This window comes from Scyliorhinus canicula, chromosome 7, assembly GCF_902713615.1.
Source record: "Scyliorhinus canicula chromosome 7, sScyCan1.1, whole genome shotgun sequence".
NCBI lineage: Eukaryota > Metazoa > Chordata > Chondrichthyes > Carcharhiniformes > Scyliorhinidae > Scyliorhinus > Scyliorhinus canicula.
In genome coordinates this window covers 144604759-144629904 of record NC_052152.1, presented here as the reverse complement: position 1 = coordinate 144629904, position 25146 = coordinate 144604759, and the positions used below count along the sequence as shown (strand labels likewise).

General features: G+C 46.3%; 1 protein-coding gene across 1 annotated transcript in view; it reads right to left on the bottom strand.

Annotated features, from left to right (window-relative positions):
- The window catches only part of LOC119969140 (protein-glutamine gamma-glutamyltransferase 2-like), a 157990-nt gene that overhangs the window by 64343 nt on the left and 68501 nt on the right, over positions 1-25146 (bottom strand). The window contains exons 5-6 of the mRNA XM_038802357.1: positions 18162-18340; positions 191-433 (exon numbers count right to left, since the gene is read on the bottom strand). Coding sequence (XP_038658285.1) covers positions 191-433; positions 18162-18340 — 422 coding nt within the window. The remainder of the gene's footprint in view (positions 1-190; positions 434-18161; positions 18341-25146) is intronic.

Sequence of the window (25146 nt, the reverse complement as noted above, 5' to 3'; positions counted from 1 at the left end):
TTGTTCAAAACTGTTTAAACAAAAATATTTAACTGTGATACACGACCCCATTATAATTTGACACATGTGAATTTCCAGTCTTTTATTTGATCTCAAGATATAAGCAAGGCCACATGTGTTGCCCATATCTTCCGGGCTGTTATGTTATCACACAGATTTAATGATGCAATCCATTTTAAAAATCTTATACCTGGGCACCATGGATTGAAGAGCAAGATGAATTCTCCGAGGGTAAGCAATGTAGATTGACCTTGTGTTGTGCACAGCAGTTTTAAAGTCTGGTGCCCGATCTTGGCATTGGCAGGTGAGCATATGGACATGGAGAGTTGTTTCCCATCACTATGTACCATAGAAGCATTCCATTTGGCATTATCCAATGAATCCGACAGCGGAAACTGGACTTTAGTTCCAGATTTTTCTGAAGGTGTCGGACCTGAAAGGAAAAAGGCAGAATTTTATTGAATTCAGAAAATGAATTAGACTCTTAGCACAAAAGATATTACTGAGTGCTTATTCTATAACTGTTCAAAAAGATGGAAACATTCTCTCCCACCAGCTAATAACTGTCAGCTTTTATGAAAGAAAACTATTGCCTCACAAATAAATTATCGTCGAACAATTGTAAATAAATCTGGCTTCTTATTTTCCTTTCCCACAACAGTTATTTTTCCCCCTTTTCCTTTGGATTTTCTTTCTCATTTATCTGGCATTTTTGTGTGCTGCGATCAGGCCGGAGTCTCCTGCGAGGGTGTTGCAGAGTGGGGGTGGTGGAGTGCATTGCGGCTTCGAGGGGGTCACGTCAGATGCCTTGGAGATACTGAGGAGTTCCAGCGAGCGAAGCTCCTCAGTGCACAAAGCGGGGCCATGTGCACCCTCTGCCACACGCTCCCCGCTGAAGCCCTTTATCTAACTCGAGAAGCCTTTTATATCATCTGTTTCTCATCGCTGCGAGCGCTAGGAATTGCGCAGCTAAACAAGCTTGCTCTGGGGCATTGTTCCCTTTTTGCCTCTGTCACCAGGCAGCTTTGAGACCATACCGCCCGCATTATCGAGGGCATAGTTAGTGCTTTATTCAATTCAATGACCAGGCCTTGCCCCACCAAAAACCAAGGTTGCAACTCCGATCACTAGGCGTGATCAGTGTGCTTCCAAGGCAGACTTAATCACTGAAACCACAAAGGGAAAAGCATTATCTTGCAGGTTGATTTATTTACCTCTGCTTGATGGCAAATTTCCAGGATGACGCCAGCAAGGACTTAGAGAATGTACTAACAAGCCTGCTGAAGCACCTCAGCCAAATGGGTGTTTAAAGGGCAACTTCTTTTCATTAAATAGTAGACTGTCCAGAACTTGAGCCTGATTAATAATCATTTTCTGAGTAAGGTGGATCAGAAAGGCCAGTCATCCATTGTGCTTATTGAGTTTTGTCTTTTAAACACTAACGCTCCCAAGAATTGGTCAAATTATTTACTTTGACTTTCCACTGTTGAAGTTCTATTTTGCCCTGTGGTTGGGGTCCAAATGGGATGCTTTGGTGTGTGCTTACTCTCCCAAAGTAATCTGCTCAAGACTGTAATTTGGTGAAACCATTACTCTTTATTTACAGCTTCTATATAAATATTGGGATTTCTGCATGATGTTGGAACTCAATCACCCTCCAGCTCTCTGTTACTCAATCATAAGGGCCGGGATTCTCCTCTGCCTTTTTTCAGCCGGCACGAGAGCAGATGAAGGTGGAGGATGCAATGGGAGTCTCCAAATGACTTACACGCCGGTGGCATTTCCCATTCACATTGTCCCCGCCACTGATGTAATGATGGGGTAACTGCCCAGACCGGATGGGAAGCCCATTACCATCTCATTAGCGAGTGTTCCCACTGAGTCCCCTCACGTTTGGGATCCCCTCCACCCAGAAGCTTTACAACTGGTCTGGACTAAAGGAGACCAGGTGAAGACAACCCCCCACAAAGGCCATAGAGGTAAGTACAGTGCCCTCAGCATCATTTGCTTCTGATGTTAACCTTTTACTTTACATCGCCCCCAAGTCTCTCTCACGGTTATCTACACCCTTCTGCAGTCACCATCCTTCAAATGAGACCTTAAACCCGTGAAGCATCCATGTTGGCCATGCCTAATGGTTCTGGAGAATTGTCAAGATCCCGTTACACTATTTGAATTAAAGCAGGTAGCTTTCCCAGTTGCATGGTAAAATATGCTGCCTATTAACAGTTTTTTGTTTTGTAAAATTCACTGTGGGCAAAATAGCTGCTGTTTTGCTTTATAACAGTCTCTGCAGCACAAATTAATTCATTGTATGGGCATTAGTTACAGACATTTTTCATAAAGCAAGATATGTACTTTCTTTGTTCCTTATCCTCCCTGGCCTCTTCAAATTACCTTGATTCCGAACAGAATACAGATACAATTTAACCTAATCCTTATAAAGCATGTTGAGAAAGATTCCAGTTAGTCAGGTTGTCATCTTAAACATAAAAATATACAGGATGGATCAAGCTGTCTGTACCCAAGCTTCAAACAAACTCATCTTAAAAGGGAACAACAAGATTCTTGTCCCAGAACCACCTATCATCCTGGGAGGCAGGCAGCCTTCAGTTTATGTTCATAGCCTAATAATCCTGAAATACTTTGTCAAAAAGAAAACTCAATTTCAGATTAGATTTCTTTTGGTGCTGTTGTTGTCTTGATCATTTTTAATGCAAGAGCTCAGTCAGCTGAATGACAAATTGAGCAAAAGTGTGATATGGGCAAACAGTTAACATTGCTACTGACTTAAAAAACATTGACCACAATTTATATTGATCAAACAAAGGCAGACCGTCCAAGTTAACCAAACTGGATATTTAAAAAGTAAATCCCAAATTACTTTCCATGCCTTTTTTAATGTTCCTTTAAAAATAAAATATTTATTTTGAGACTCAAAAAAAGTTCATTTGTGCAATTTGCCCTTGCTTGTGCGGTTACTCCATGAACTGATGTGGATTTGACATGTACTTTGGTACTTCACATGATTGTCTGGATTTTCCATATTCTGGTGTGGATTATTCTTTGTTGTCATGTGGGCGCTCAATGTTCTAGGAGCTGTTCATGAAGTGGTGTAGGTTTTGGTCTGGAATCAGGATGGATTCACTCAAATTTTACCTCCATAGATGAAGTTGGCACAGCGCTAAACTACAACAAAGATTAAATTTGATGCTGTTCCAATTTTCAAATTTGTATGTTTAAAGTGTCCGCTCGAGTCATTCTGGTGCAGCAGAATGCAAACACTAAGGGCGCGATTCTCCGCACTCCCGACGGTGCGGAGAATAGCGTGGCTCGTAAAATTTTACGGCCACGCTGTTCCGATGCCCTTCCGCTATTCTCCCCCCCCCCCCACGCCCGACTCCCGATATGAATCGCTGCCGCCGTTTTTTTACGGCCGGCAGCGATTCTCAGCTGATCGATGGGCCGAGTTCCCAGCCCTTTACGGCTGTTTTTACGAACGGCAAACACACCTGGTCTGGCCGTTCGTAAAAACGGCCGTAAACTCTCGATTTTTAAAACCATGGCACCGATTGGCACGGCAGTACCACGGCCGTGCCAAGGTTGCCATGGGCCCGCAATCGGTGGGCACCGATCGCGGGCAGCGGGCCCGATGCCCGCGCACTCTTTGTCCCTCCGCCGCCCCGCTGTATCACTTCGCGGGGCGGCTGAGGGGCATCCCAGCCCGCGCATGCGTGGGTTTCGCGCAAATGCGCGATGACGTCATCCGCGTATGCGCGGGTTGGAGTCTTCCAATCCGAGCATGCGCGGCTGACGTCATATGACGCGTCAGCCGGCGCTAATTCCGGCAAGCGGGCTTAACGAAATTCGTTAAGCCCGCGATGCCGGATTTTACGGCGTCGGCATGCTAGCCCCGACCGGGGACCAGAATCGGTCCCCGGTCGGGAAGGGGGGGGCTGGCGTCAAACCCGCCCGGATTTGACGCCAGCCTTACGATTTCTCCCCATATGGGAGAATCGCGCCCAAAGTGCAGACATTAAAGATTAATGTTTTCAGTGGGACCTGGGCAAATTTGATGATGCCAGGGATAAATATAGGCATGAAGACTTTGGGAATAATGGTAAAACAGAGGAAAGAGTGACCTGGACAGACTTGGAAAAGTTTCAGATAGAAGTGAATAATCAAAATAGACACCAAATGTACCAACATCATGGTGAGGAAATCGTGGAGACTCGTAAGGATTTAAAAATACAAGGGTATTGGGAAAATGCATACATATGCAGAAAAAAGCTCCTTATTCTTTTTTTTAATAACAGTACAGCACAGAACAGGCCCTTCGGCCCTCGATGTTGTGCCGAGCAATGATCACCCTACTCAAGCCCACGTATACCTATCCCAGTAACCCAACAACCCCCATTAACCTTATTTTTTAGGACACTAAGGGCAAGTTAGCCTGGCCAATCCACCTAACCCGCACATCTTTGGACTGTGGGAGGAAACCGGAGCACCCGGAGGAAACCCACGCACACACGGGGAGGATGTGCAGACTCCGCACAGACAGTGACCCAGCCGGGAATCGAACCTGGGACCCTGGAGCTGTGAAGCATTTATGCTAACCACCATGCTACCGTGCTGCCCTTTGTTTCAAAAATATAGATCAACATCACCCTCAGAGGAACTATCCACTCCAATCGAGCTAACATTTTCTATGTGACGAACAGCCATCCTTAAAATGAGTATAAATATGTCTAGAGGTTCATGTCTCAATTCAACCCCATTTATAAACAGTAATAGGGCATGGAACTGGGGTTAAACTCTCTCAAAGTCACTTCACATGGAGCTATGCAACCAACCAAACAAAATGGAGGCCTCCCCAACCCCAAGAGACTGATTTGTCTGAACCGAGGAATCTGGAATGAAAGTTGGATGCTGAAAATCTGAAATAAAAACATAAAATGCCGGAAATATTCAGCCAGTTAGGCAACATCTATGGATGGGGAACAAAGTTAACATTTCGGGTTAATGGCCTTTGATCAGAACTGGTAAGAATGATCAGGAGAACATTGCTACCCATCAGTTGTTTAAGCTTGTAATCCTTCACACTTGGAAGAAAGAAAAGTATTTTTTGAAACGTGTCGGCTGAGATTTGAGGGATGCAATGAAACTATAAGCCAGGACAGCTTTGAGAAAGTGAATTAGGGATGTGGAAGAGGGAGTTTTGGAAAGTGTGTGTGACAGTCATGCCATCATTGAAATGTTGGGTGCGATTCGCAGGCTGCGCGTGGCAAAAATCCTGCTGTGCCGCATAAACAGCCAGCAGAGCCCCAAAACAGCGGAGTGAATTCTCCACCTCCCCAGCCATGTGTTTCTCATTGGCGTACCATCACTTGAATCGGGGATCCTCCATTCCCACTGCTAGCCAATGGGATTTCCCATTGTAGTCATCCCACACTGCCGGGAAATCTACAGGAGGGGGTGCACTTCCGGCGGAATGGAGATTCCCACCGGCGGAATATTCACCTCAGGATTTGCGCCGAACAATGGGCGCTTGGTCTGCTGAAGCTGACATAATCTGGTTCATGCCCTCGCTGGGTGTGAACCAGATTTGCATATTTAAATCATAATTTAAGTATGTTGGGACTATTTGACACCAAGTTCTCCCAGGTCCCGATATTCCCCCTCACACCGGTGCAACGTGCAGGGATCACTACTGGTCTCCACACTGGGGGCTCTGAGAACATTATAGCCCTCGAGTGGTTGAGGACATGGCAGGGTAGTGCCATGGTATCCTGGAACCACAGCATCCTGGCATTGCTAACATATAATTGGACTGAAAAAAGAGACATTTTAATCAGCTGGGGAGTGCAGAAGTAAAGGGACATAGGTCTATACATGCATAACACATTGAAGATGGCAGGACAGGGTTAATATAGCATTCGGCATCCTCGGCTTTGTTAATGACTATAGGATACAAGAGCAGGAAGGTTCTGCCCAACTTGTATAAAACAGTGGTTCAGCCTCAACTCGTGAACTGAATTGCATCCAGTTCTGAGGTACACACTTTAGGAAAGATGGGAGTGTATTAGTGAGGGTGCAGGAAAGTATCATGACAATGGTCCCACGAATGAGGAACTTCAGTTATGTAGAACTCTTGGAAGAGATGGGATGTTTGGGGGGACATTTGAGAGGTATTCAAAATCATGACAGGTCTGGGCAGAGTGGACAGAGAGAAACTGTTTCCACTCGTGAAATGGCTGAAAATGCCAGTGCAATCATTGAAGATAATTGACAAAAGTGGCAATGGAGACATAAGCAGAATTGTTTAGATGCAACAAGTGGTTTAGATCTGGAATGCATTGAAAACATTGCCTGATGCTGGGATGGAGGTAGGTTCAATCAAGGCATTCAATAGGGAAGAGGATCATTATCTGAAAAGGAAGAATGTGCAAGGTTACAGGGAGAAGGCAGGGGACCGCTACTGGGTGCAGTCTGTTCTACACTCTGTTCAAAGAGCTGGCACAGACACAGCACCACAAAAGCCCTTTTATATGCGGCAGAATTCTGTAATTGATAACCTCTCACTTTTCCATGTTATCCGATTATTGGATAAACGTATTTTTCCCACACACGCACTAAATTAAATGTTGCTAAAACATTATCTAGTGTCAGATTGCTGCTTCAGATCAAAATTTTCCTCTCAGACAGGGTCATTTCTCTGGGTTACAGCCATGAATGTTCAGTGAATTAGAGGATAGAGTTGGTAATCTTTGGTTGTGCTGTCAGTTCTGGATACGTAACATGTGGCATCATTAATTATACGAGTTTTCCTGGAGTCTTGGATCTGTTAATCATAAAATTTACAGTGCAGAAGGAGGCCATTCAGCCCATCGAGTCTGCACAGGCCCTTGTAAATAGCATCCCAGTTAAGACCACACCTGTAACCCAGTTAAGCCCCCCTAACATTTTGGACACTAAGAGCAATTTAGCATGGCCAATCCACCTAACCTGCACATCTTTGGACTGTGGGACGAAAGCGGAGCACCTGGAGGAAACCCACTCAGGCACAAGGAGAACCTGCAGACTCCGCACAGATGGTGACCCAGCCGGGAATCGAACCTGGGACCCTGGAGCTGTGAAGCAACTGTGCTAACCACTGTGCTGGCGAGTTAACTTTTTTGTGACTGATGCTGTAAAAACGCAGACATCATGAGTAGTGATATCAGAACAACATAAGAGTTGAATTTGAAGTGTGCCATGCAGTTAGTCCACTTCCTAATTCAAGTACTGAGAAGCACAAGAGCCTGAATACTGTTTACACCATTCATGTATGAATGTGTCAGACTTTTACTACAACAGTGGTCATTATGCTATCTTAATTTACTCATTTATTATGTAAACAATGGCTGGAACTTTGGTCCGGCAATCTTGGATTGTCTGTTATATATCCCTTATTCAACTTTCCTTTTAGGGTAGCACGGTGGCGATGTGGGTTAGCCTTGCTGCCTCACAGCGCTGAGGTCCCAGGTTCAATCCCGGCTCTGGGTCATTGACTATGTGGAGTTTGCATATTCTCCCTGTGTTTACGTGGGTTCAACCCCCACAACCCAAAGATGTGCAGGCTAGGTGGATTAACCACATTAAATTGCCCCTTCATTGGAAAAAATGAATTGGGAACTCAAAAAACAACTTTCCATTTGATGTATCACCTGTTTATGCTGCAGCCTCAAGTTCCGCAAGGATACCCAAGTAAGGAATTAGTGCAAGTGGATGTTCGCAACATTTATTTAAAGGTAATGGGCTTGTTTTTAAGGGAGCGAAGAACAAATTGGAAGATTAAAACCATATATTTAGTTAATGAGGACATTTCCCCACTAGGAATCGATTGACTGTTTTCTGTTTGTGTAATGTGTCCTGTGTACACCACTGGCTGAGACTTGTCAGTTTAATGTCTCCGCTCAACCACAGCTAGAACAATTTATTTTCAAACTGTCAAAGCAAGAAGGATTTAACGATATTATGCGTTTTCTGCCTTATTTATGTTAATATTACACAAAAACACAGCAATGGCCCATACTGTCCAACTGGCTTTTGTTTGTGTTGATGCTCCACATCAACCTTTTCACAAACTACTTTATCTACCCCCCTTTGCATATCCTTTCTATTCCTTTCTCCCTTATGTTCTTATCTGAAGGCATTTATACTGTTTACTGTGGCAACTCCATGAGGTACAACTTCCACATTCTAACTTCTCTTTGGGTAAAGAAGATCCTCCTTATTTTTTTTTTAGTTGGATTTATTAGTTGAATTTATGGTCCTGAGCTTTGCACTCCCGCACAAGTGGTGATATATTTTTACCAACTATCGTTGCGAATTCCTAATAGGTCACCCTTCAGCCTTGTTATTTTTCTGTAGAAAATAATCCCAGCCTGTTATAACCTCTGTGTTGTTCTTGTAAATCTTTTCCATTTTTTTCCAGTGCCTCTTGGCTATGAGTTCCTATTGGTCATGATAAAGAGAAATTTAGTTTTTGGATGTAATCTTAAATCATTTATCACCAGTTTGAAATAATTTTATATGAGGTCACTGCACAAGTCAAATTCTACGAACACACGGTGACATTTAAAATTCATTTCAACTCAGTGTAAATCATATTACAAATCAAGTATCTTTCATAAATTGAGCACTTCACAATGATGATAAGGTCAGAAGCATTTGATTTGTCATTATTCTCAATATTTGGGTGATTTAGGGGTGGCACGCGGCGCAGTGGTTAGCTCTGGGGCTGCAGAGCTGAGGACTCGGGTTCGAATCTGGGCCCTGGGTCACTGTCCGTGTGGAATTTGCACATCCTCTCTGTGTCTGCGTGGGTTTCACCCCCACAACCCAAAGATGTGCAGGTTAGGTGAATTGGCCACGCTAAATTGCCCTGAATTGGAAAAAAAAAATTGGGTACTCTAAAGTTATTTAAAAAAATATTTGGGTAATTTACGCTCATCTATACTTTATATTGACGACTTAAAACTGAACTCGAGGGAACAAGGTGGTGTGAATTAACACAAAATTGAATAGTTTCTCGGACGAACCAGGCGAATGTATTGTTGATTCAGCCACCTTGAGTTGTCAAGTATCTCCAATGATTTTCAGCACCCCATTTTCAGCTTTTTAAAAAACAATTACCCCCAAATTACAGAGGCAGTCAATTAATCCTGCTTCTTATTACTTTGAAAGGGTACACTGGGAACTCTCTTAATACAGGTGCAGGTAAAACAATAAAAAAATACAAATGCTGCAAATTGGAAATAGAAATAGGGAATGCTGAAACCACAGTAAACCAGTCAGCATCTGCACCCACATAAAATAGACAAACATTAAATATAAGTTCTACCCACACTGGTAGCTGTAAAATAAAAGAGGAAAGAGGGAAAAGTGGCCTGTTTATGAATGGCATTCTCCATTTGTGAGAGTCCTTCTTGTTTATTCCCTTATTTCTCCTTTTTTTTATTTTGCTGTTACATTTGAGATTTATGGATGATTTATGGACACATGTCTTTAAGGCAGCTGTATCTTTAATTCAAAAAGACAGAATCAGTGGCCTGTGCCTTTAATTTAAGCAGAAGCCTGTGCTGGTTTGAACAGGAGGCCATAGTGACCGGCATCAATGACAGAGATTGGCTGGGACTCAGTTTGATTAATTTGGCTGGTGGTCAATCAATTGGCCCAAAAGGCTGTGTTCTGCCTGGTAACAGGTGGTGATTAGATCAGATTCTCCTGGAATGTTTTCCAGAGTCCTCGGTTTCCAGTTCAGATTCAGTTTGACTCCCAGCAGCCTAGAGCGAACTCCCACTCACTCTCCTCTCCATTTTTCTCCAGAAACGCTGTGTTTCTGAGCAGACAGAGAGCCTGGGTGAATCTATTTACAGGAGAACTATTACAGGCTGTGCAGGCAAAGTTCAGAATCTGTTAACGCTACCCAGAAAAGCTGGTATAAATCAACTGTCTTTCTCCAGAAGGCCTGATTCATGTGAGTACTACCTTTTCTGCGCTACAGAAGCTGGAAGATTAAACACAAACTGAAGGCAAGGTTTGAGGAAACAAAGTTTCTACCTCACCAGGAAAGGTGTGAGTATGGTGTATTTAAAAACGCAAGAAAATCAGTATGGACTGCAAAACAAAGGCTGCACTTGTGAAGAAAGCATGTTAGGAACCATCATCTGAAGCAAAGACTCTTCCCTCTTTCATTTAAGTTTATTGTTCCCTTTTTCACCTCTATCTGTTTTTCTGTCTTGTGTGTGTGTGTAGAGGGTGAGGGGGGAAGTTGAAGATGGAATTAGGAACATATTAATACATAAACAACCGTATCTGCTGTGTATTTCTTCATTATTCTTGTTCTAAATAAACAGTAGTTGTGTTTGAACTTACAAACCAGGTGACTGTAATTATTGGGCAACCAGGGGCCAAAGATTTGGGGTATTTCTATCACAATTATTGGTTAATTCATTTGTGTTGTTATTCCGGGACAAGTGGGGCTGGAATTGACTGTGCACTTGCCCAGGGTGTCCAAACACATTCCATTTAAAATATCCTTTTTAAGTGAATTTTCTTAAACTTTACTATGCCTTTTTCGCTATTTTAATGTCATTTTGTTCTTTTAGATGCTTCTCACTGTTTTGTTGTGATGGTCATTAGAGATCATCCTCTAGCTCAGTGTTCTTCAAAGTCGGGGGCGTGACCCGCGGGTGGGTCGCGAGCGCGTGTCGGGAGGGTCACGGAGCCGTCCTTCGCGGCGCTCCCGATCACGCAAATCCCCGCACAGCAGCCAGCTTTTAATAACGCCAGCTGTAAGCGGCCTTCAAAATGGCCGCGAACATGTAAAATAAATTTGGCTGCATTGCGCATGCGTGCACGCTATTTTTTTAAACGGTCGCAGATTTTTGTTTTACAAATTCAGGAGGTTTTTCTTCATTTATTTTATTCATTTAATTTTTTTTTTCATTTATTTTATCCATTTTTTTACACGTTGGCCGGGTTTTATTCATTTATTTTATTCATTTTATTTTCTTTTACAAGTTCGGGGAGGGGTTTATTTGATAAAATTTTACAGGAAAAAAAATGCAGAACTTTGGACAGATGGAGACTCCATACTTTCCGACACCGGAAGGCTTCACCTTCATCCAACAGGTTCCATTGGAGGAGTGTGTACAAGAGCCAAAAGGAACCAAAACCATTTCCTCCATTTTGTGGGTCGCGCAGTTCGGTCGGCGCGTGTCGCGAAGGTTGGCCGGCGTGGGTTGCAAAGGTCGGCCGGGCTGGGTCCCGAAGGTTGACCGGCTGATAAAAATGGGTCCCCGGAAGAAAGTTTGAAGAACACTGCTCTTGCTTTCAACTTTTTTTTAAAAAGTGAACTAGAAATACAAATTATCTCATGGCAGTCAGTAACTTTCCCCAAAGTTCAGACTTTCACAACTGAGTGACCCTATTGATATATTCACTCAGGATGTCTTTGCCAAAACTGATTCTGGTAACACATAGGTTTCATAATGTGTGAAGAATCAAACTTAAGCCCGATTGTAAAACAGAGACTGAAATTCGTGATAGCAGGTAACCCAGACTGTGAAGGAAGTCTGAACAACTGCTGGGACCACCCAAAATAGCTGATGCAGACTTTAGCAATATTTGTCCAATAAGGGCAATTTAGCATGGTCAATCCACCTAACCCGCACATCTTTGGACTGTGGGAGGAAACCGGAGCACCCGGAGGAATCCCACGCAGATATGGGGAGACCGTGCAAACTCCGCACTGACAGTGACCCAGCCGGGAATCAAACCCGGGACCCTGGAGCTGTGAAGCAACTGTGCTAACCACTATGCTACCGTGCTGCCCAATGGCAAAAGAGCAGATTATAATGCACACATTTCATTTTTACTTTATTTACTGAAAGAGTAGAATTGTCTTACACGCTTCAGGACCCCATTGTCCAGACAAATCAAAGATCTCCAGCCCACATTTGTAGGGAGGGAGATTGGGCGAAGATTCTAGTTCCCCACCAGCAGCTGTAGCAAGCTACACACCCTGCGCCAGCGGGAGGATGAAAATGGGTCACTTAAACCCTCTTGCATCCAATTAATGGGCCAGAAACCTGATTCTCCACTCCTCTTGGCCGGAATTCAGGTGGGTGTGGATTTGTGAAAATATTTCCAAGGATGGCCCTGGCGCGGTGGGTCACGGTGGGTTACGATGCTACGGATGTAATGTAGAGGCCCCACCAAAGTTCCTTGGGCATCTACCTTCCCCCCACACTCCAAACCCTGCCCACCCAACCCTCTGTCCCACCATCAGACACCCAACAGGGACCCCTCAACAGAGACCACCCTAATAGACCCCAACAGAGGTTCTTTATCAGATCACCCTCTCCTTTTCACAGAAGGAGGCACTTAGCAGCCTTTGATGTGATGAGGGGCCATCAATCATACCAAGACTGTTTATAAACATAGAACATAGAACAGTACAGCACAGAACAGGCCCTTTGGCCCTCGATGTTGTGCCGAGCAATGATCACCCTACTTAAACCCACGTAACCCGTATACCAACAATCCCCCCATTAACCTTACACTACGGGCAATTTAGCATGGCCAATCCACCTAACCCGCACATCTTTGGACTGTGGGAGGAAACCGGAGCACCCGGAGGAAACCCACGCACACACGGGGAGGACGTGCAGACTCCACACAGACAGTGACACAGCCGGGAATCGAACCTGGGACCCTGGAGCTGTGAAGCATTGATGCTAACCACCATGCTACCGTGAGGCCCCAAACATTGTGGTTATCATCAAAGCAGGCTAATGGAGATGTATTCAAGCATAATGGGAAAGATCAATGAACAAACCATTAAGCAGCTGTCTCTGGGGTAATAAAACTGTCAATCAGCAGATTTAAGAAATGGTAAATGAAAAAGCAGGGATTTTTCAACCTACTGACTGGAATTCTCTTCAGCTTTCAGGCAGGGGTTTCTTATGGGTAGGGGGGGGGTTGGCTGATTGGGGGTTTCTGATGGTGGGGCCTGATAGAGGGACATTGTAGAAGAGTGTCATCATGTTATTCTCATGCGAGGGTCCTGTGTGTGTTGGGGGGGGGGGGTGATGTGTTGACCCGTCATTCCCATGGTGGTGGGGGAAGGATGTCCCCTCTATTTTACAAGCTTCCCCGGCTCCAAGCCCAACATCACAGGACCAGGAAAATTCAGCAGCAAAGCTGAAAAGTGAGCATGGTATTAGAAACGAAATCTCCCATATATTTATCTAAAATTCCTCTATCTGATTTGCATCAAGATAGCTAACAAAGGAATTTCTTATGATGCGCTTATAGATTTATTCCTAATATCACACTGTGATTTGAGCTCAATACTCCAGTGTTTACTACTTCCAGATCTACATACATCTTGCATTGACAAAGTGGCTTCCCTTTGAAGGGACAGTGCAATTTTTTTAGGACCAAATATGGCCTTCCATAACTTTGGCTTCACCCTAACATGGTGAGTAGCAAGTGAAGGTTGAAATTTGATGGATTACCAGAAAGTTATCAAATTTAACTTTCAATTGTTGCTGGAAGAGCTCTGACCACATTTCACTTTATTCATGTTAACTCAATTCTTTTTAGCCCCTCCAAGCTAAAAATAAATTCTAAACTGATTGTGCAGTACACAGTTACTGCACTATCAAGATTGAAAAGAATAGCTGTGCAGACAAACAGTTAATTTGAAAACTACACAGAAAGTTCCAACAGACTACTTGATTTTGTACAATAATGATCTGCAGATTAGCCAACATTTTTCACAAATGTTCAGGATGCTCTTTAGGAATTTTGAAATGTTTGTGCAGAATTATGCAGCAGCAGAATAATTTATTCCAAGTTGGACCTGGGGAAACCAAAGATAGCTGACAGAACTTTCAACATCAGCGAGGCAGAAAACGGGCATTATCAAATGCCTGGTATAAACCCACAAGACCTTCATTCAGATAAAGAAGAATATTAAGTGGGAGATATTATCAGTAAACTTTGCAATATTGCTCATTTTACAAGTCCCGTCGACCTTTGGGAAAAATATCACTTGCTGGTTTTTGTCACCCACTTTATCACATTTAAAAACAAAACAAATCTCTCTGCTTGCCCTCTGTATTCTGCTCAATTGCACTGGCACACACTCACATTGCCTGGGCTGCACTATTGATCAAACACTTGCTTCTCCTGTTAGTCAGGGTAAAGATACACAATTTCCAATCAGTGCAAGAGTTTACTGGTGCTCTGAAGTGCCACAAAATAATTCATGTGTCTGTCTAATTGCTTGAGCTGCCTTTCCTACATGTTGCTAATCTGTCAAATCATCTCACACTATATCTGACACCAGCTGGCTCATAATAATAGAGCCTCATGATCTCTTACACTTGATCCTGCTGAACACAATTATTAGAAGCAACCAGCTCCCTTATTGATTCTGTGTACATCTCATAAGGTATATTCCATAACTTTTAACATCTTCGTCTGCAAATTTAGTGAAGCAAGTAGTGAATCAAATGATCATAAAAGACGTGAATCGCAACAGCAGTATAATTAGAACCTAAGGGACGGCACGGTGGCGCAGTGGTTAGCACTGCCGCCATATGGCTCTGAGGACCCAGGTTCAATCCCAGCCCCAGGTCACTGACCGTGTGGAGTTTGCACATTCTCCTAGTATGTTCATGGGTCTCAACCTCCAACAACCCAAAGAGGTACAGGGTAGGTGGATTGGCCATGCTAAATTGCCCCTAAATTGGAAAATGATAATTGGGTATTCTGAGTTTATTAAAAAAAAGAAATAAAATTAAAATCTAATCTACCATATGAGTTAAGACTGGGAAGTGTTCATCAGGTCGTTCTGTTTCTCTGATGCTCTAAGGGAGCAAGTGTCCATGATTTCCTCTCATAATCGAAACCTCTAACTACAGGTCTCAGGGCTTATGCTCGTTGAATGTTCAAAGTCTAAGCGAGTAATGCAACTTCATAAGCAAAGATGACAGGCGGAATTCTCCGCAATGCCCGACGCCGTCGTGAAACCCAGAGTGTTCTCTCTCCCCCCCCCCCCCCCCCTCCCGGGGGTTCCGTAAATCTCGGCCGCCGGAAATGACGCGGCCGGCGGCGCCTAATGACGTCAGCTGCGCATGCACAGGTTGGCCGGCGCCAACCCGCGCATGCGCGGTTGCTGTCTTCCCCTCCGTTGCCCCGCAAGACGTGGCGGGTTGATCTTGCGGGGCAGTGGAGGGGAAAGAGTGCGTCCCTTGGAGACGCCGGCCCGATGATCGGTGGGCACCGATCGCGGGCCAGTCCCCTCCCGAGCACGGCCGTGGTGCTCGCTCCCCTCTCCGCCCCCACAAGCCACAAACTCATGGTGCCATGTTCACGCCGGCAGCGACCAGGTGTGGTTGCCGCCGGCGTGAATAGGTCGGGAAAGGCAGGCCGCTTGGCCCATCCAGGCCGGAGAATTGCGGGTCCCCGTGAAAAACGGCGACCCGCGATTCTCAGAGCGGTGTGTCGCAAAACGCGACACGCCATTTTGGGGGGGTGGGAGAATCGCGGGGGGTCCAGAGCGGCCCTCCCGCGATTCTCCCACCCAGCCTGGGCAGCGGAGAATAATGCCCCACGTGTGTACACCCCCTTATTTGTTTCATTTGAGCAGGAGGTATATTTCGCTCCCTCCAAGTCTCGGAATTATTTTAGATGTCCTCCCAACTACTTAAACAAATTTTCACTGTTATTCTCTGAGCGCTCTGCTTTACTCAATTTTGGTTCTGAAGTTATATCATCATGCAAACTACTTCATAATTAATTTAATAATATTTATTGTCACAACTATGCTTACATTAATACTGCAATAAAATTACTGTGAAAAGCCCCTAGTCGCCACATTCCAATGCCTGTTCGGGTACACAGAGGGAAAATTTAGAATGTCCAAATTACCTAACAACACGTCTTTCGGGACTTGTGGGAGAACATGCAGACTCCACACAAACAGTGACCCAAGCGGGAATCGAACCTGGGACCCTGGAGCTGTGAAGCAAGAGTGCTACCCATTGTGCAACCGTGCTGCCCATTTGCAATTATGCAAATGATCAATATAATTTATCACTGAAAAGCAATGAGTTCACAGCATTCATCTCCTTTTCCCTAATGTCCTGCCTATTAAATAAAATAAAATACCCTTTTATTGTCACAAGTTGGCTTACATTAACACTGCAATGAAGTTACTGTGAAAAGCCCCTAGTCGCCACATACCGGCGCCTGTTCGGGTATACAAAGGGCGAATTCAGAATTCTCAGCTGGTAAGACAATTAAAATGTGCTGCTGGCCTTGTTCTGCATCACAAACCAGCTATCTCGCACTCTGAGCTAACCCGATTGCTCTGCAGATCTAGCGAACATGTATATCCTCATTTTTTTCTGTGTGCTGTGGAATTTTAATGGATTCTGAATTCCTGAACTTGTTTGGGGCAGGTTGGAAGTGCATAGGCACCTGTCGGCACAATCTCAATCTTTATCCATAGTGCGAACACCCTTTCAATATGAATACTGCCAATTTTGCTCAAAATGGCATTCTCAACAATGAGCGTAAACTAATTCTGGCAAGAGATTTTCACTTTGTGCCAAGTGTGGAGAAAGCACAAATATTTCCTTTAGCAACAACTTTCTAATTTCAGTGCAAGCAATGCGCTTGGTCTGATGGGAGAATGAATTCGAGACAGGACTGGAATAATGGAACCTGGATTCTCCACCCTTGAGTCCTCTATGCTAGGAATATGAGGAGAACTATGCTCTGTGCAGAGGGAACTTTGCACTTATATTTCCCTCAGATCCCTTCAAAAGTACAACCAGATGAGCAGAATTTAAAGAATTTGTCACATGAAAATTGCTTTGAGTAGATATAAATTAATGTTTAACAAATGCTTATATCAGATGTCCCTCTGCTACTTCATTAGATGATTTAACCAGCTTAAAGGAATTTGGAACACAGTATATCATCCAACCCGACATCACTGGCAGTAGTTAGAATAATAATCTGCAATAATATATTTTTCTAATTAGGCTTTCAGATTGAGGTCCAGGGTGAACACAATGCTTCCTCTGGCACAATTTGGAAATCAGCAGGAATGTTCTCCCGCAAATAAAAGCAAAATACTCGGATGCAAAATCTGAAATAAAAACATAAAATGTTGGATGAACCCAGCTGGCTTGGCAACATCTGTGGAGATAGAAACAGTGTCAGCCTTTTGGATCTAAATGATCCTTCTGCCGTAGATCCAAAATGTTAACTCTGTTTCTCTCCACTGATGCTGATTCTTATAGGAGAGTTTCCCCAATGGTGTGACACATATATATCTCTGAATCAGCTGACATAGATGATCAGGCAAATCTTCCACAAACTGGAGCTTGCTGTGCTATAGAGGTGGCATGGTGGTTAGCACCGCTGCCTCGCAGGGACCCAGTTCGATTCCGACCTTGGATGGCCTATAGAGATGCTGACAATGGACTGGGGTGGGCACAGTATGAAGTCTCCCAACACCAGTTTAAAGTCCAGGTTTATTTGAAGTCACAAGCTTTCCAAACGCTGCTCCTTCATCAGGTAAAGGGATGAAGGTGCAGCAGTCGGAAAGCTTGCGATTCAAATAAACCTGTTGGACGTTAACCTGGTGTTGAGGCTTCTTACTGGACCTTGAGTGACTGTGTGGAGTTTGCACATTCTCGTGTGGGTTTCCTCAGGGATGCTCTGGTTTCTTCCCACGGTCCAAAGATATGCAGGTTAGATGGTTGGCCATTTTCCATCCGTGGGGGGTTACGGTAATAAGGCATGCAAGTGGACCTGGGTGGCGTGCTCTTTTGGAGGGTTGGTACACCTTTGATGGACCGCATCGCCTTCTTCTGCACTCCAGGGATACCATGGATGGACATGAATATTGGCTGCCAACTTCCCTGACCTCACAGAACTTCAAACAAGCACTTGAATAGGTGTAAAGCACTTTGGGGTGCCCTGGGGGGGGGGGGGGGGGGGGGGATTTATTTTCTTTGACTTTTGAAGAAAGAGGTCCAATAACCCTTGTCCTCTTTACATCAGACACGCACACTGTGCCTTCCTACCTGTTTCCACAATGATGGAGATCTGATCTTCTCCTGGTTGGTACGGTCTGCCGGCGAAGTACACAATGATGGTGAAACGATCCCCCCGTCTCACAATGAGCCGGCTGCGACCGAAATCTGAGGTCCTGTGGGCCTGGCCATTGGACTCACACTGAAATCTGTAGTTGCCACAGCCAGATCTAAAGGAAGGAACCAAGGAAAAAAAGGTCACAGAAAAGGGAATCCGCAATTATTCATAAATTCAGTTTTAACAATTGAAAAGCATCAATTATTCCATTCCCTTCAATTTTGAACAGTAACAATTTCTACGACCCTGAACCAGCAATGTGTCAGTGACAATGAGCGTTTCAGAACCTTGGACTCTCGTTCCTTCCACAGGATTGAGATGCCAAGTTCACAAATTATTTCATGCACCTTTGCCACTGCAGCAACTACATCCATCCATTCATTCACTCCAACTTTCGCTGCTCCTTTCATTCACTCCAACTTTCGCTGCTCCTTACAAGTTCCCTGACCTTGTGCCATCTTCTCTCTCCCCTGTGATGCTCTCAGCTCTCCTCACACCCGGGCGCCCTCTGCCCCAACTCTTAATTTCCACTGATCGCTTTGCAAACTTTTATAGTCCACCCAAGCACGTCACATCGAAGCATCCCGCAAATCGAAAGCACCAGGGAGCCGCGGAGTGTGATATTCGACCTATGCAAATTTAAGGGTGGCTGAGGGAGTTTCTTCACCTCCCCCCCCCCCCCTTCTCTATTTTCAACAAATACAGCAGAGATCCCTCTGTGGGCACAGGTCATTCCAGGGGCATCAAATGCAGCAACACCTGTTGCTGAAAATCCTTGAAGTTTGCTGAATGACTCAGCGTCAGCAGTTCCTGTGTCGGGTGGAAGGTGATTTTAGTATTAAAATACAATGCTTTCCATCAAATCGCTTGACATGAAAGAAAACACGGCGAACAAACAGAAAAATGTGTGAAATCAGCCCTCAGAAGGAACCTTAATTCAAGTGAGGGGCCGCGACTGTACCACTGGGCACAACTCCACAGCTGATTTGTGCCCCGCCATATTTCCAGCAGACAAGGACATTGCAGTCACCCTGGGCAAAACGGCCTCTGATCTTCAGCTTTCCACACGACCGATGGAATTGGCCCACATAAAATAGTATGATTTTGCAGAGATGTTCTCTCCCACCTCAGCTCAGTTGTGAACAATTATTTTGTTTGAGCCCATTGCCACTGAAATCCACTACTTTATATTTGTATCTACTTCTTTCATTCAAAATGATGTGGAGATGCCGGCATTGGACTGGGCACAGTAAGAAGTCTTACAACACCAGGTCAAAGTCCAACAGGTTTGTTTCAAATCACTAGCTTTCGGAACGCAGCTCCTTCCTCAGGTGAATGAAGAGGTGGATTCCAGGAATGCATATATAGACAAAGTCAATGATGCAAGACGATACATTGAATGCTAGTCTTAGCAGGTAATTAAGTGTTTACCGGTCCAGGCAGGGTGACTGGAGAGAGGGATAATCACAGGTTAAAGAGGTATGAATTGTCTCAAGCCAGGATAGTTGGTTGGATTTTGCAAGCCCAGGCCAGGTGTTGTTGGAGGGGGAGGGGGGGGGGGGTGAATGTAATGCAACATGAATCCAAGGTCTGGGTTGAGGCCGTACTCATGTGTGCGGAACTTGCCTATCAGTTTCTGCTCGGCGATTCTGCATTGTCACGCGTCCTGAAGGTTACCTTGGAGAATGCTTACTCGAAGATCAGAGGCTGAATGCCATTGACTGCTGAAGTGTTCCCCGACTGGAAGAGACATTCCTGCCTGGCAATTGTCACGCAATGTCCGTTCATCTATTGTTGCAGCGTCTGCATGGTCTCGCCAATGTACCAGCCCTTGGGACATCCTTTCCTGCAATGTATGAAGTAGACAACGTTGGCTGAGTCGCACGTGTATGTACCGCAACCTGGTGGGTGTGCTCTCACGTGTAATGGTAGAACTCATGTCGATGATCTGGCACATCTTGCAGAGGTTACCATGGCAGGGTTGTGTGGTGTCATGGTCACTGTTCTGAAGGCTGTGTAGTTTGCTGCAAACATTGGTCTGTTTGAGGTTGCATGGTTGTTTGAAGGCAAGTAGTGGGGGTGTGGGGATAGCCTTGGCAAAATGTTTGTCTTCATCACTAACGTGTTGAAGGCTGCAAAGAAGATGTCATAGTTTCTCTGTTCTAGGGAAGTACTGGACGATGAAGGGTACTCTGTTGGTTATGTCCTGTGTTTGTCTTCTGAGGAGGTTGGTGCATTTATTTGCTGTGGCACATTGGAACTGTTGATCGATGAGTCGAGCGCCATATCCCATTCGTATGAGGGCATCTTTCAGCGTCTGTAAATGTCTGTTATGTTACTCTTCGTCCGAGCAGATCCTGTGTGTGCGGAGGGCTTGCCCATAAGGGTTGGCTTCTTTAATGTTTTCAGGATGGAAGTTGGAGAAGTGGAGCATCGTGAAGTTATCCGTGGCCTTGCGGTAAAGTGAAGTGCTGAGGTGACCGTCCTTGATGGAGATGAGGGTGTCCAAAAATGCAACCGATTCTGGAGAGTAGTCCATGATGAGTCTGATGGTGCGCTGGAGTTATTGATGTCATTGTGTAGTCGTTTCAATGATTCTTCACCATGGGTGCAAAGGAACAAAATATCATCAATGTATCTGGTGTATAACATTGGTTGAAGGTCTTGTGCGGTGAGGAGGTCTTGTTAAAACTTGTGCATGAAGATGTTGGCGTATTGAGGTGCAAATTTGGTCCCCATGGCTGTTCCATACGTCTGGATGAAGAACAAATTTCATGGTATCTCACAAGCTGTTAACTCCTCCCCTGTCCACCCTCCCTAAACTCTCCCCCCCCCCCCCCACTGCCTCGCACCTGTACCCCATTCCGTATTTCCTACCTGCTTCACTACAGAGTGCTGGCCCTGGGTTGGCACTATCAGCAGACCTGGTCCGGGGGATGGAAGAAGATGATGACCCACTCCGCGATGAGTTCAGGCGATCCGTATTGTTTCACTACATCTGACTCTTGCCCTCAGTAGCATTTACCACTGTCCACCTGAGTAAACCCTGCATGCCCGCTGACCATTCCATCGCACGGCCCCACTGAACCCCTGGGGTGGCAGAGGTGGGGAAGGGATCGGGGGTGGGGTTGGGATGAGAGGGCGGGGTTGGGTACCGGGGCGGTGTGCAGTGATGGGTCGTACACCAGGAAGGCCATACCACATGGTGTTGCCACATATCTGGCCCCGTCCCGCCCCAACCACTCCATGCCCACCTACAACAGTATAAATCTGACCCTATTTCAACAAACTGTCATCCAGACTCGAAACGTGAGCTCCTTTCTCTCTCCACAGATCATTGACTCATGGGAAGGAGGCCATTCGGCCCATCGGGTCTGTACTGGCCCTTGGAAAGAGCTCCACCTAAACTCACACCTTCACCCTATTCCCGTAACCCAGTCTAACCTTTTTCGGACACTAGGGGCAATTCAGCTTGGCCAATCCACCTAATCTGCACATTTTTGGACTTGTGAGAGGAAGCGGGGAGAATGTGCAGATTCCACATAGATAGTGACCCAAGACAGGAGTCAAACCTGGGACCCTGGAGCTGTGAAGCAACAGTGCTAACCACTACTGAGGGCGGGATAGGAGGTCAGTGATAGGCAGAGATTGATAAAGATGTTGTGGACAAAATTGGGTTAACTTTCTGGACTTTAGTGCCCCAATGCTCCATCTAGGTGGGTCCCCAGATGGTACATCAGATGTGGAGATGGCCTGTTACGATCCCCATCCTGTTAACTGTGTCCTCTTTGGTGGCTGTTCTCAGGAGAAGCCGGACATGAATGGGTCAACCAGCCTACCTGGTGTCATAGGTTGTATGGTGTCACTCTGTTCTGCCATCTGCCCATCAGATGCGCCAGGGACAGGAAGGGAGGAATCAAAGACGCTGTGGTGGGTTCCGGTACCTCTCCTGCGGGGGTCACCAGCATGGGCCCCAGCAACTGCTCCTCCCTCGGTGTGCCCGATGGCCCCTAGAATACTCCTTGAGATGGGGATATGGCCAAAGTGGGCTGCAGGGGCGCCCCACCACCTGGCGTTGACAGTCCTGAAGGCTCGATTTTGGATTGATCAGGGTCTCCATGTTCATGGCTGAGGAGCACAGGTACTGGGCCACATCCCTATGGGACTGTACCACTTCACTCAGGAAACATGCCATGTCACTCAGTGACTGTACCAGGCCAATGCTCTCGACTCCCCCAGCCAAGTCCTGTTGAGATTGGGCCATGCTCTGGAGCACCGCAGTAATGTCCATGTGGCCCTGGTACATGGCTGCCTGTGACATGGAGGCCCTGTCCTGGGCTTCGGCCACTGTTGCCCAGGCCTTGGACACCCTGCCCTGTGGCCGATACAGATGCACCCAAGGCCTCCACTGCGGATACCACCAATCCCTGGGCAGCACGCCTGGTTGCCATCGCCTCCTGCCCCTGCAGGTGGTTGGACTCTTCCAACTGCTCCTGCAGGCTGGATGGTTGCTGACACCCCCTCATGTAGTCGCCGGCTCTGCGCCTGCATCTCTAACAAGACCAAGACCATTCTGGAAGACAGTTGTTCCTGAGGTCGGGCTGGAGGGCATGGTTCACCAACAGGTCCATCCTTGTCACCAGATGAGTAACGGGGTTGAGGCCAGGGGCGGGGGACTCCAGTTGGACCTGTCTCATCGTCGGGTGATCATGCAAGTCAAAAGACAAGCTATATGGTTAGACCGTGGGTGGGGTTGGTTGGAGGGGTGGTAGGTGCCACACGTGCAATGGGGACATCGCAATTCAACGCGGGCTCACTTGCTTCTCCAATGCCAACCTCCACTTCAGCAACTGCCTGCTCTCCGATCCTGCCTACAAGGTCCAACACCCTCTTCTGCGATGGTGAGGATCCGCAGGCCACCTCTGCTCTTCCGCCGGTCCCTGCGGCTGTGGACCGTTTTCTCCTGGGTGGACAGATAATGCACAGCATGAGACACTCGGACACAGGCAGGCAGAGGATCCGCAGCTAGTGCCTGTGTGCAGTCCAATGTGGGCAGTATGGTGTTGGCATGTGGTGCAGGGTGGGGTGTGCGCAGACTGCCGGTGGATAAGGCTCAACCATCCTCTAGATTCGGGAGAATTATGTGAGTGCAATGTGTGGGTCAGGCTTGTGTCAGGGGCATGGTGTTGGAAGTCACTCACCTTTGCCTGGCACTACCTACTGTCCGTTTGCTGGAGGCCGAGTGGATGGGTGGGAGGGGGTTTAATAGGTGTATGGTGTATGGGGCAGAGGTGGTGCCAGTAACACGGAGGTGGTGACTCACCAGGGCCGCACTGAGGAAGTCATGCAGCTTCTTCCTGCACTGCTGGTCGGTCCTGGTGGTCTGGCCCACGGCGCTCATGACTTCTGCTACCTGTGTCCAGGCCTGGTTGACATCCGCGGGGAACAGGGTGTTCTGCCTCTCCTCCACATCAACCAACAGTGTCTCGAGCTTGACATCAGTGAACCTCGAAGCAATTCTTCAGGGTTGCATCTTCTTGGCTGGAATGGAAGTTTGTAGGGAGTGGGGCGCTTATATGTGGCTGCAGCGTGTCAGGATCTTGAGTGCCAATCCCGATCTCGGTGAATCATATGCCATCATTCGTTGTAATTTCACTAGTTCCACATTGCCCAATGCTGTCCCATTAATATGTCCTGAAAGTGCCCCGGGACTTGTTCCATTTTCAGGGTTATAGGTCTCTCTCGATTCAGTCCGAGCATCAGCACTTAGGGTGGGATTCAACATTGCCCTCTGCCGATTTCATAATCGGGCGGAGAATCTTTTCTGATGATCAAATCGGAGGCAGTGCCAGATTGACACCGGTTTTCTATCCTCCACCCCCTCCAAAATGGCATCATCGAGTTGCGCGCCGCAAGCCATTGAAACGGCATTGGCGTGTCACCTGAAGACCCACCCCCAATGCTCCAATCCCGATTGGCCGAGTTGTCGACCGCGCAGGACACATGTGGTCTCAGTGGTTGGGAACCCAGCTTGGCGGCTGCGGACTGTGACCAGTGGCGCCACAGTCGGGAGGGAGCTGTGCTGCTGGTCTGTGGGTGTCTGCAAGGGCTGGGGACACTGGTGAGGAGTAGCCAAAGGGTTGGTAAGGGGGCACTATTTAGCAGGTCGGCTCCGCACACGGCCAGTGCCATGTTTTATGGCGCGACTGCTGCAGGTCATCGCTGTGCGCATGAGCGGCCACAGACCAGGCCATTCACCAGGTGTTTATATCGTGGGAGCCATGAGTTTTACTCAGCGCGGCAGCTAGCCCCTCACCAGTCGCAGGATCGGGGAGGGGTCGGCGCCGATTTTTGCCATTGTAAAACGCTACAGTTCCCACACAAGCATCTGCACTTAGCCTCCAAAACTGTGAATCCAGCCCTTAGTCCCAGAAATGGAGAAACTTGCCTGTTATCTTTTCTTTCAGTTCACAATGGTTTTCACTATAGACTCACAAAAATAGTAGGCATTCAAGAGAGAGAGAGATACAGATTCTTCTTTCAGTGTCCAGAAGCTTCTGCCTTCAGGGAGCAGAGCAGAGAGAGAGAGCTGCTTCCATCTTGAAGGTCCAGTGGCTTCTTCTGGGTTCTCTCTGAAAAATCCCACCTGACAGGAACCAATTGCTGTTGGTTGCCAGGCAGAATACTGTCCATTGACCGGCAGCCAACCAATCAAAAACAAACCATTCCACTCTCTTGGGTGCCATAAAGTCTGGGTTCATCTGTCCAAAATACAAAACTTTACAACACAGCGTACTATTTTGACACTTTGAGTTCCTTACTTCCTGCCTGACTTAAAGGTACGTCTGCTTTAATGATCCATGGACCAAAACCGAAAAAGACAAAATAAAAGTAACAGGAACCATGTGAATCAATAGG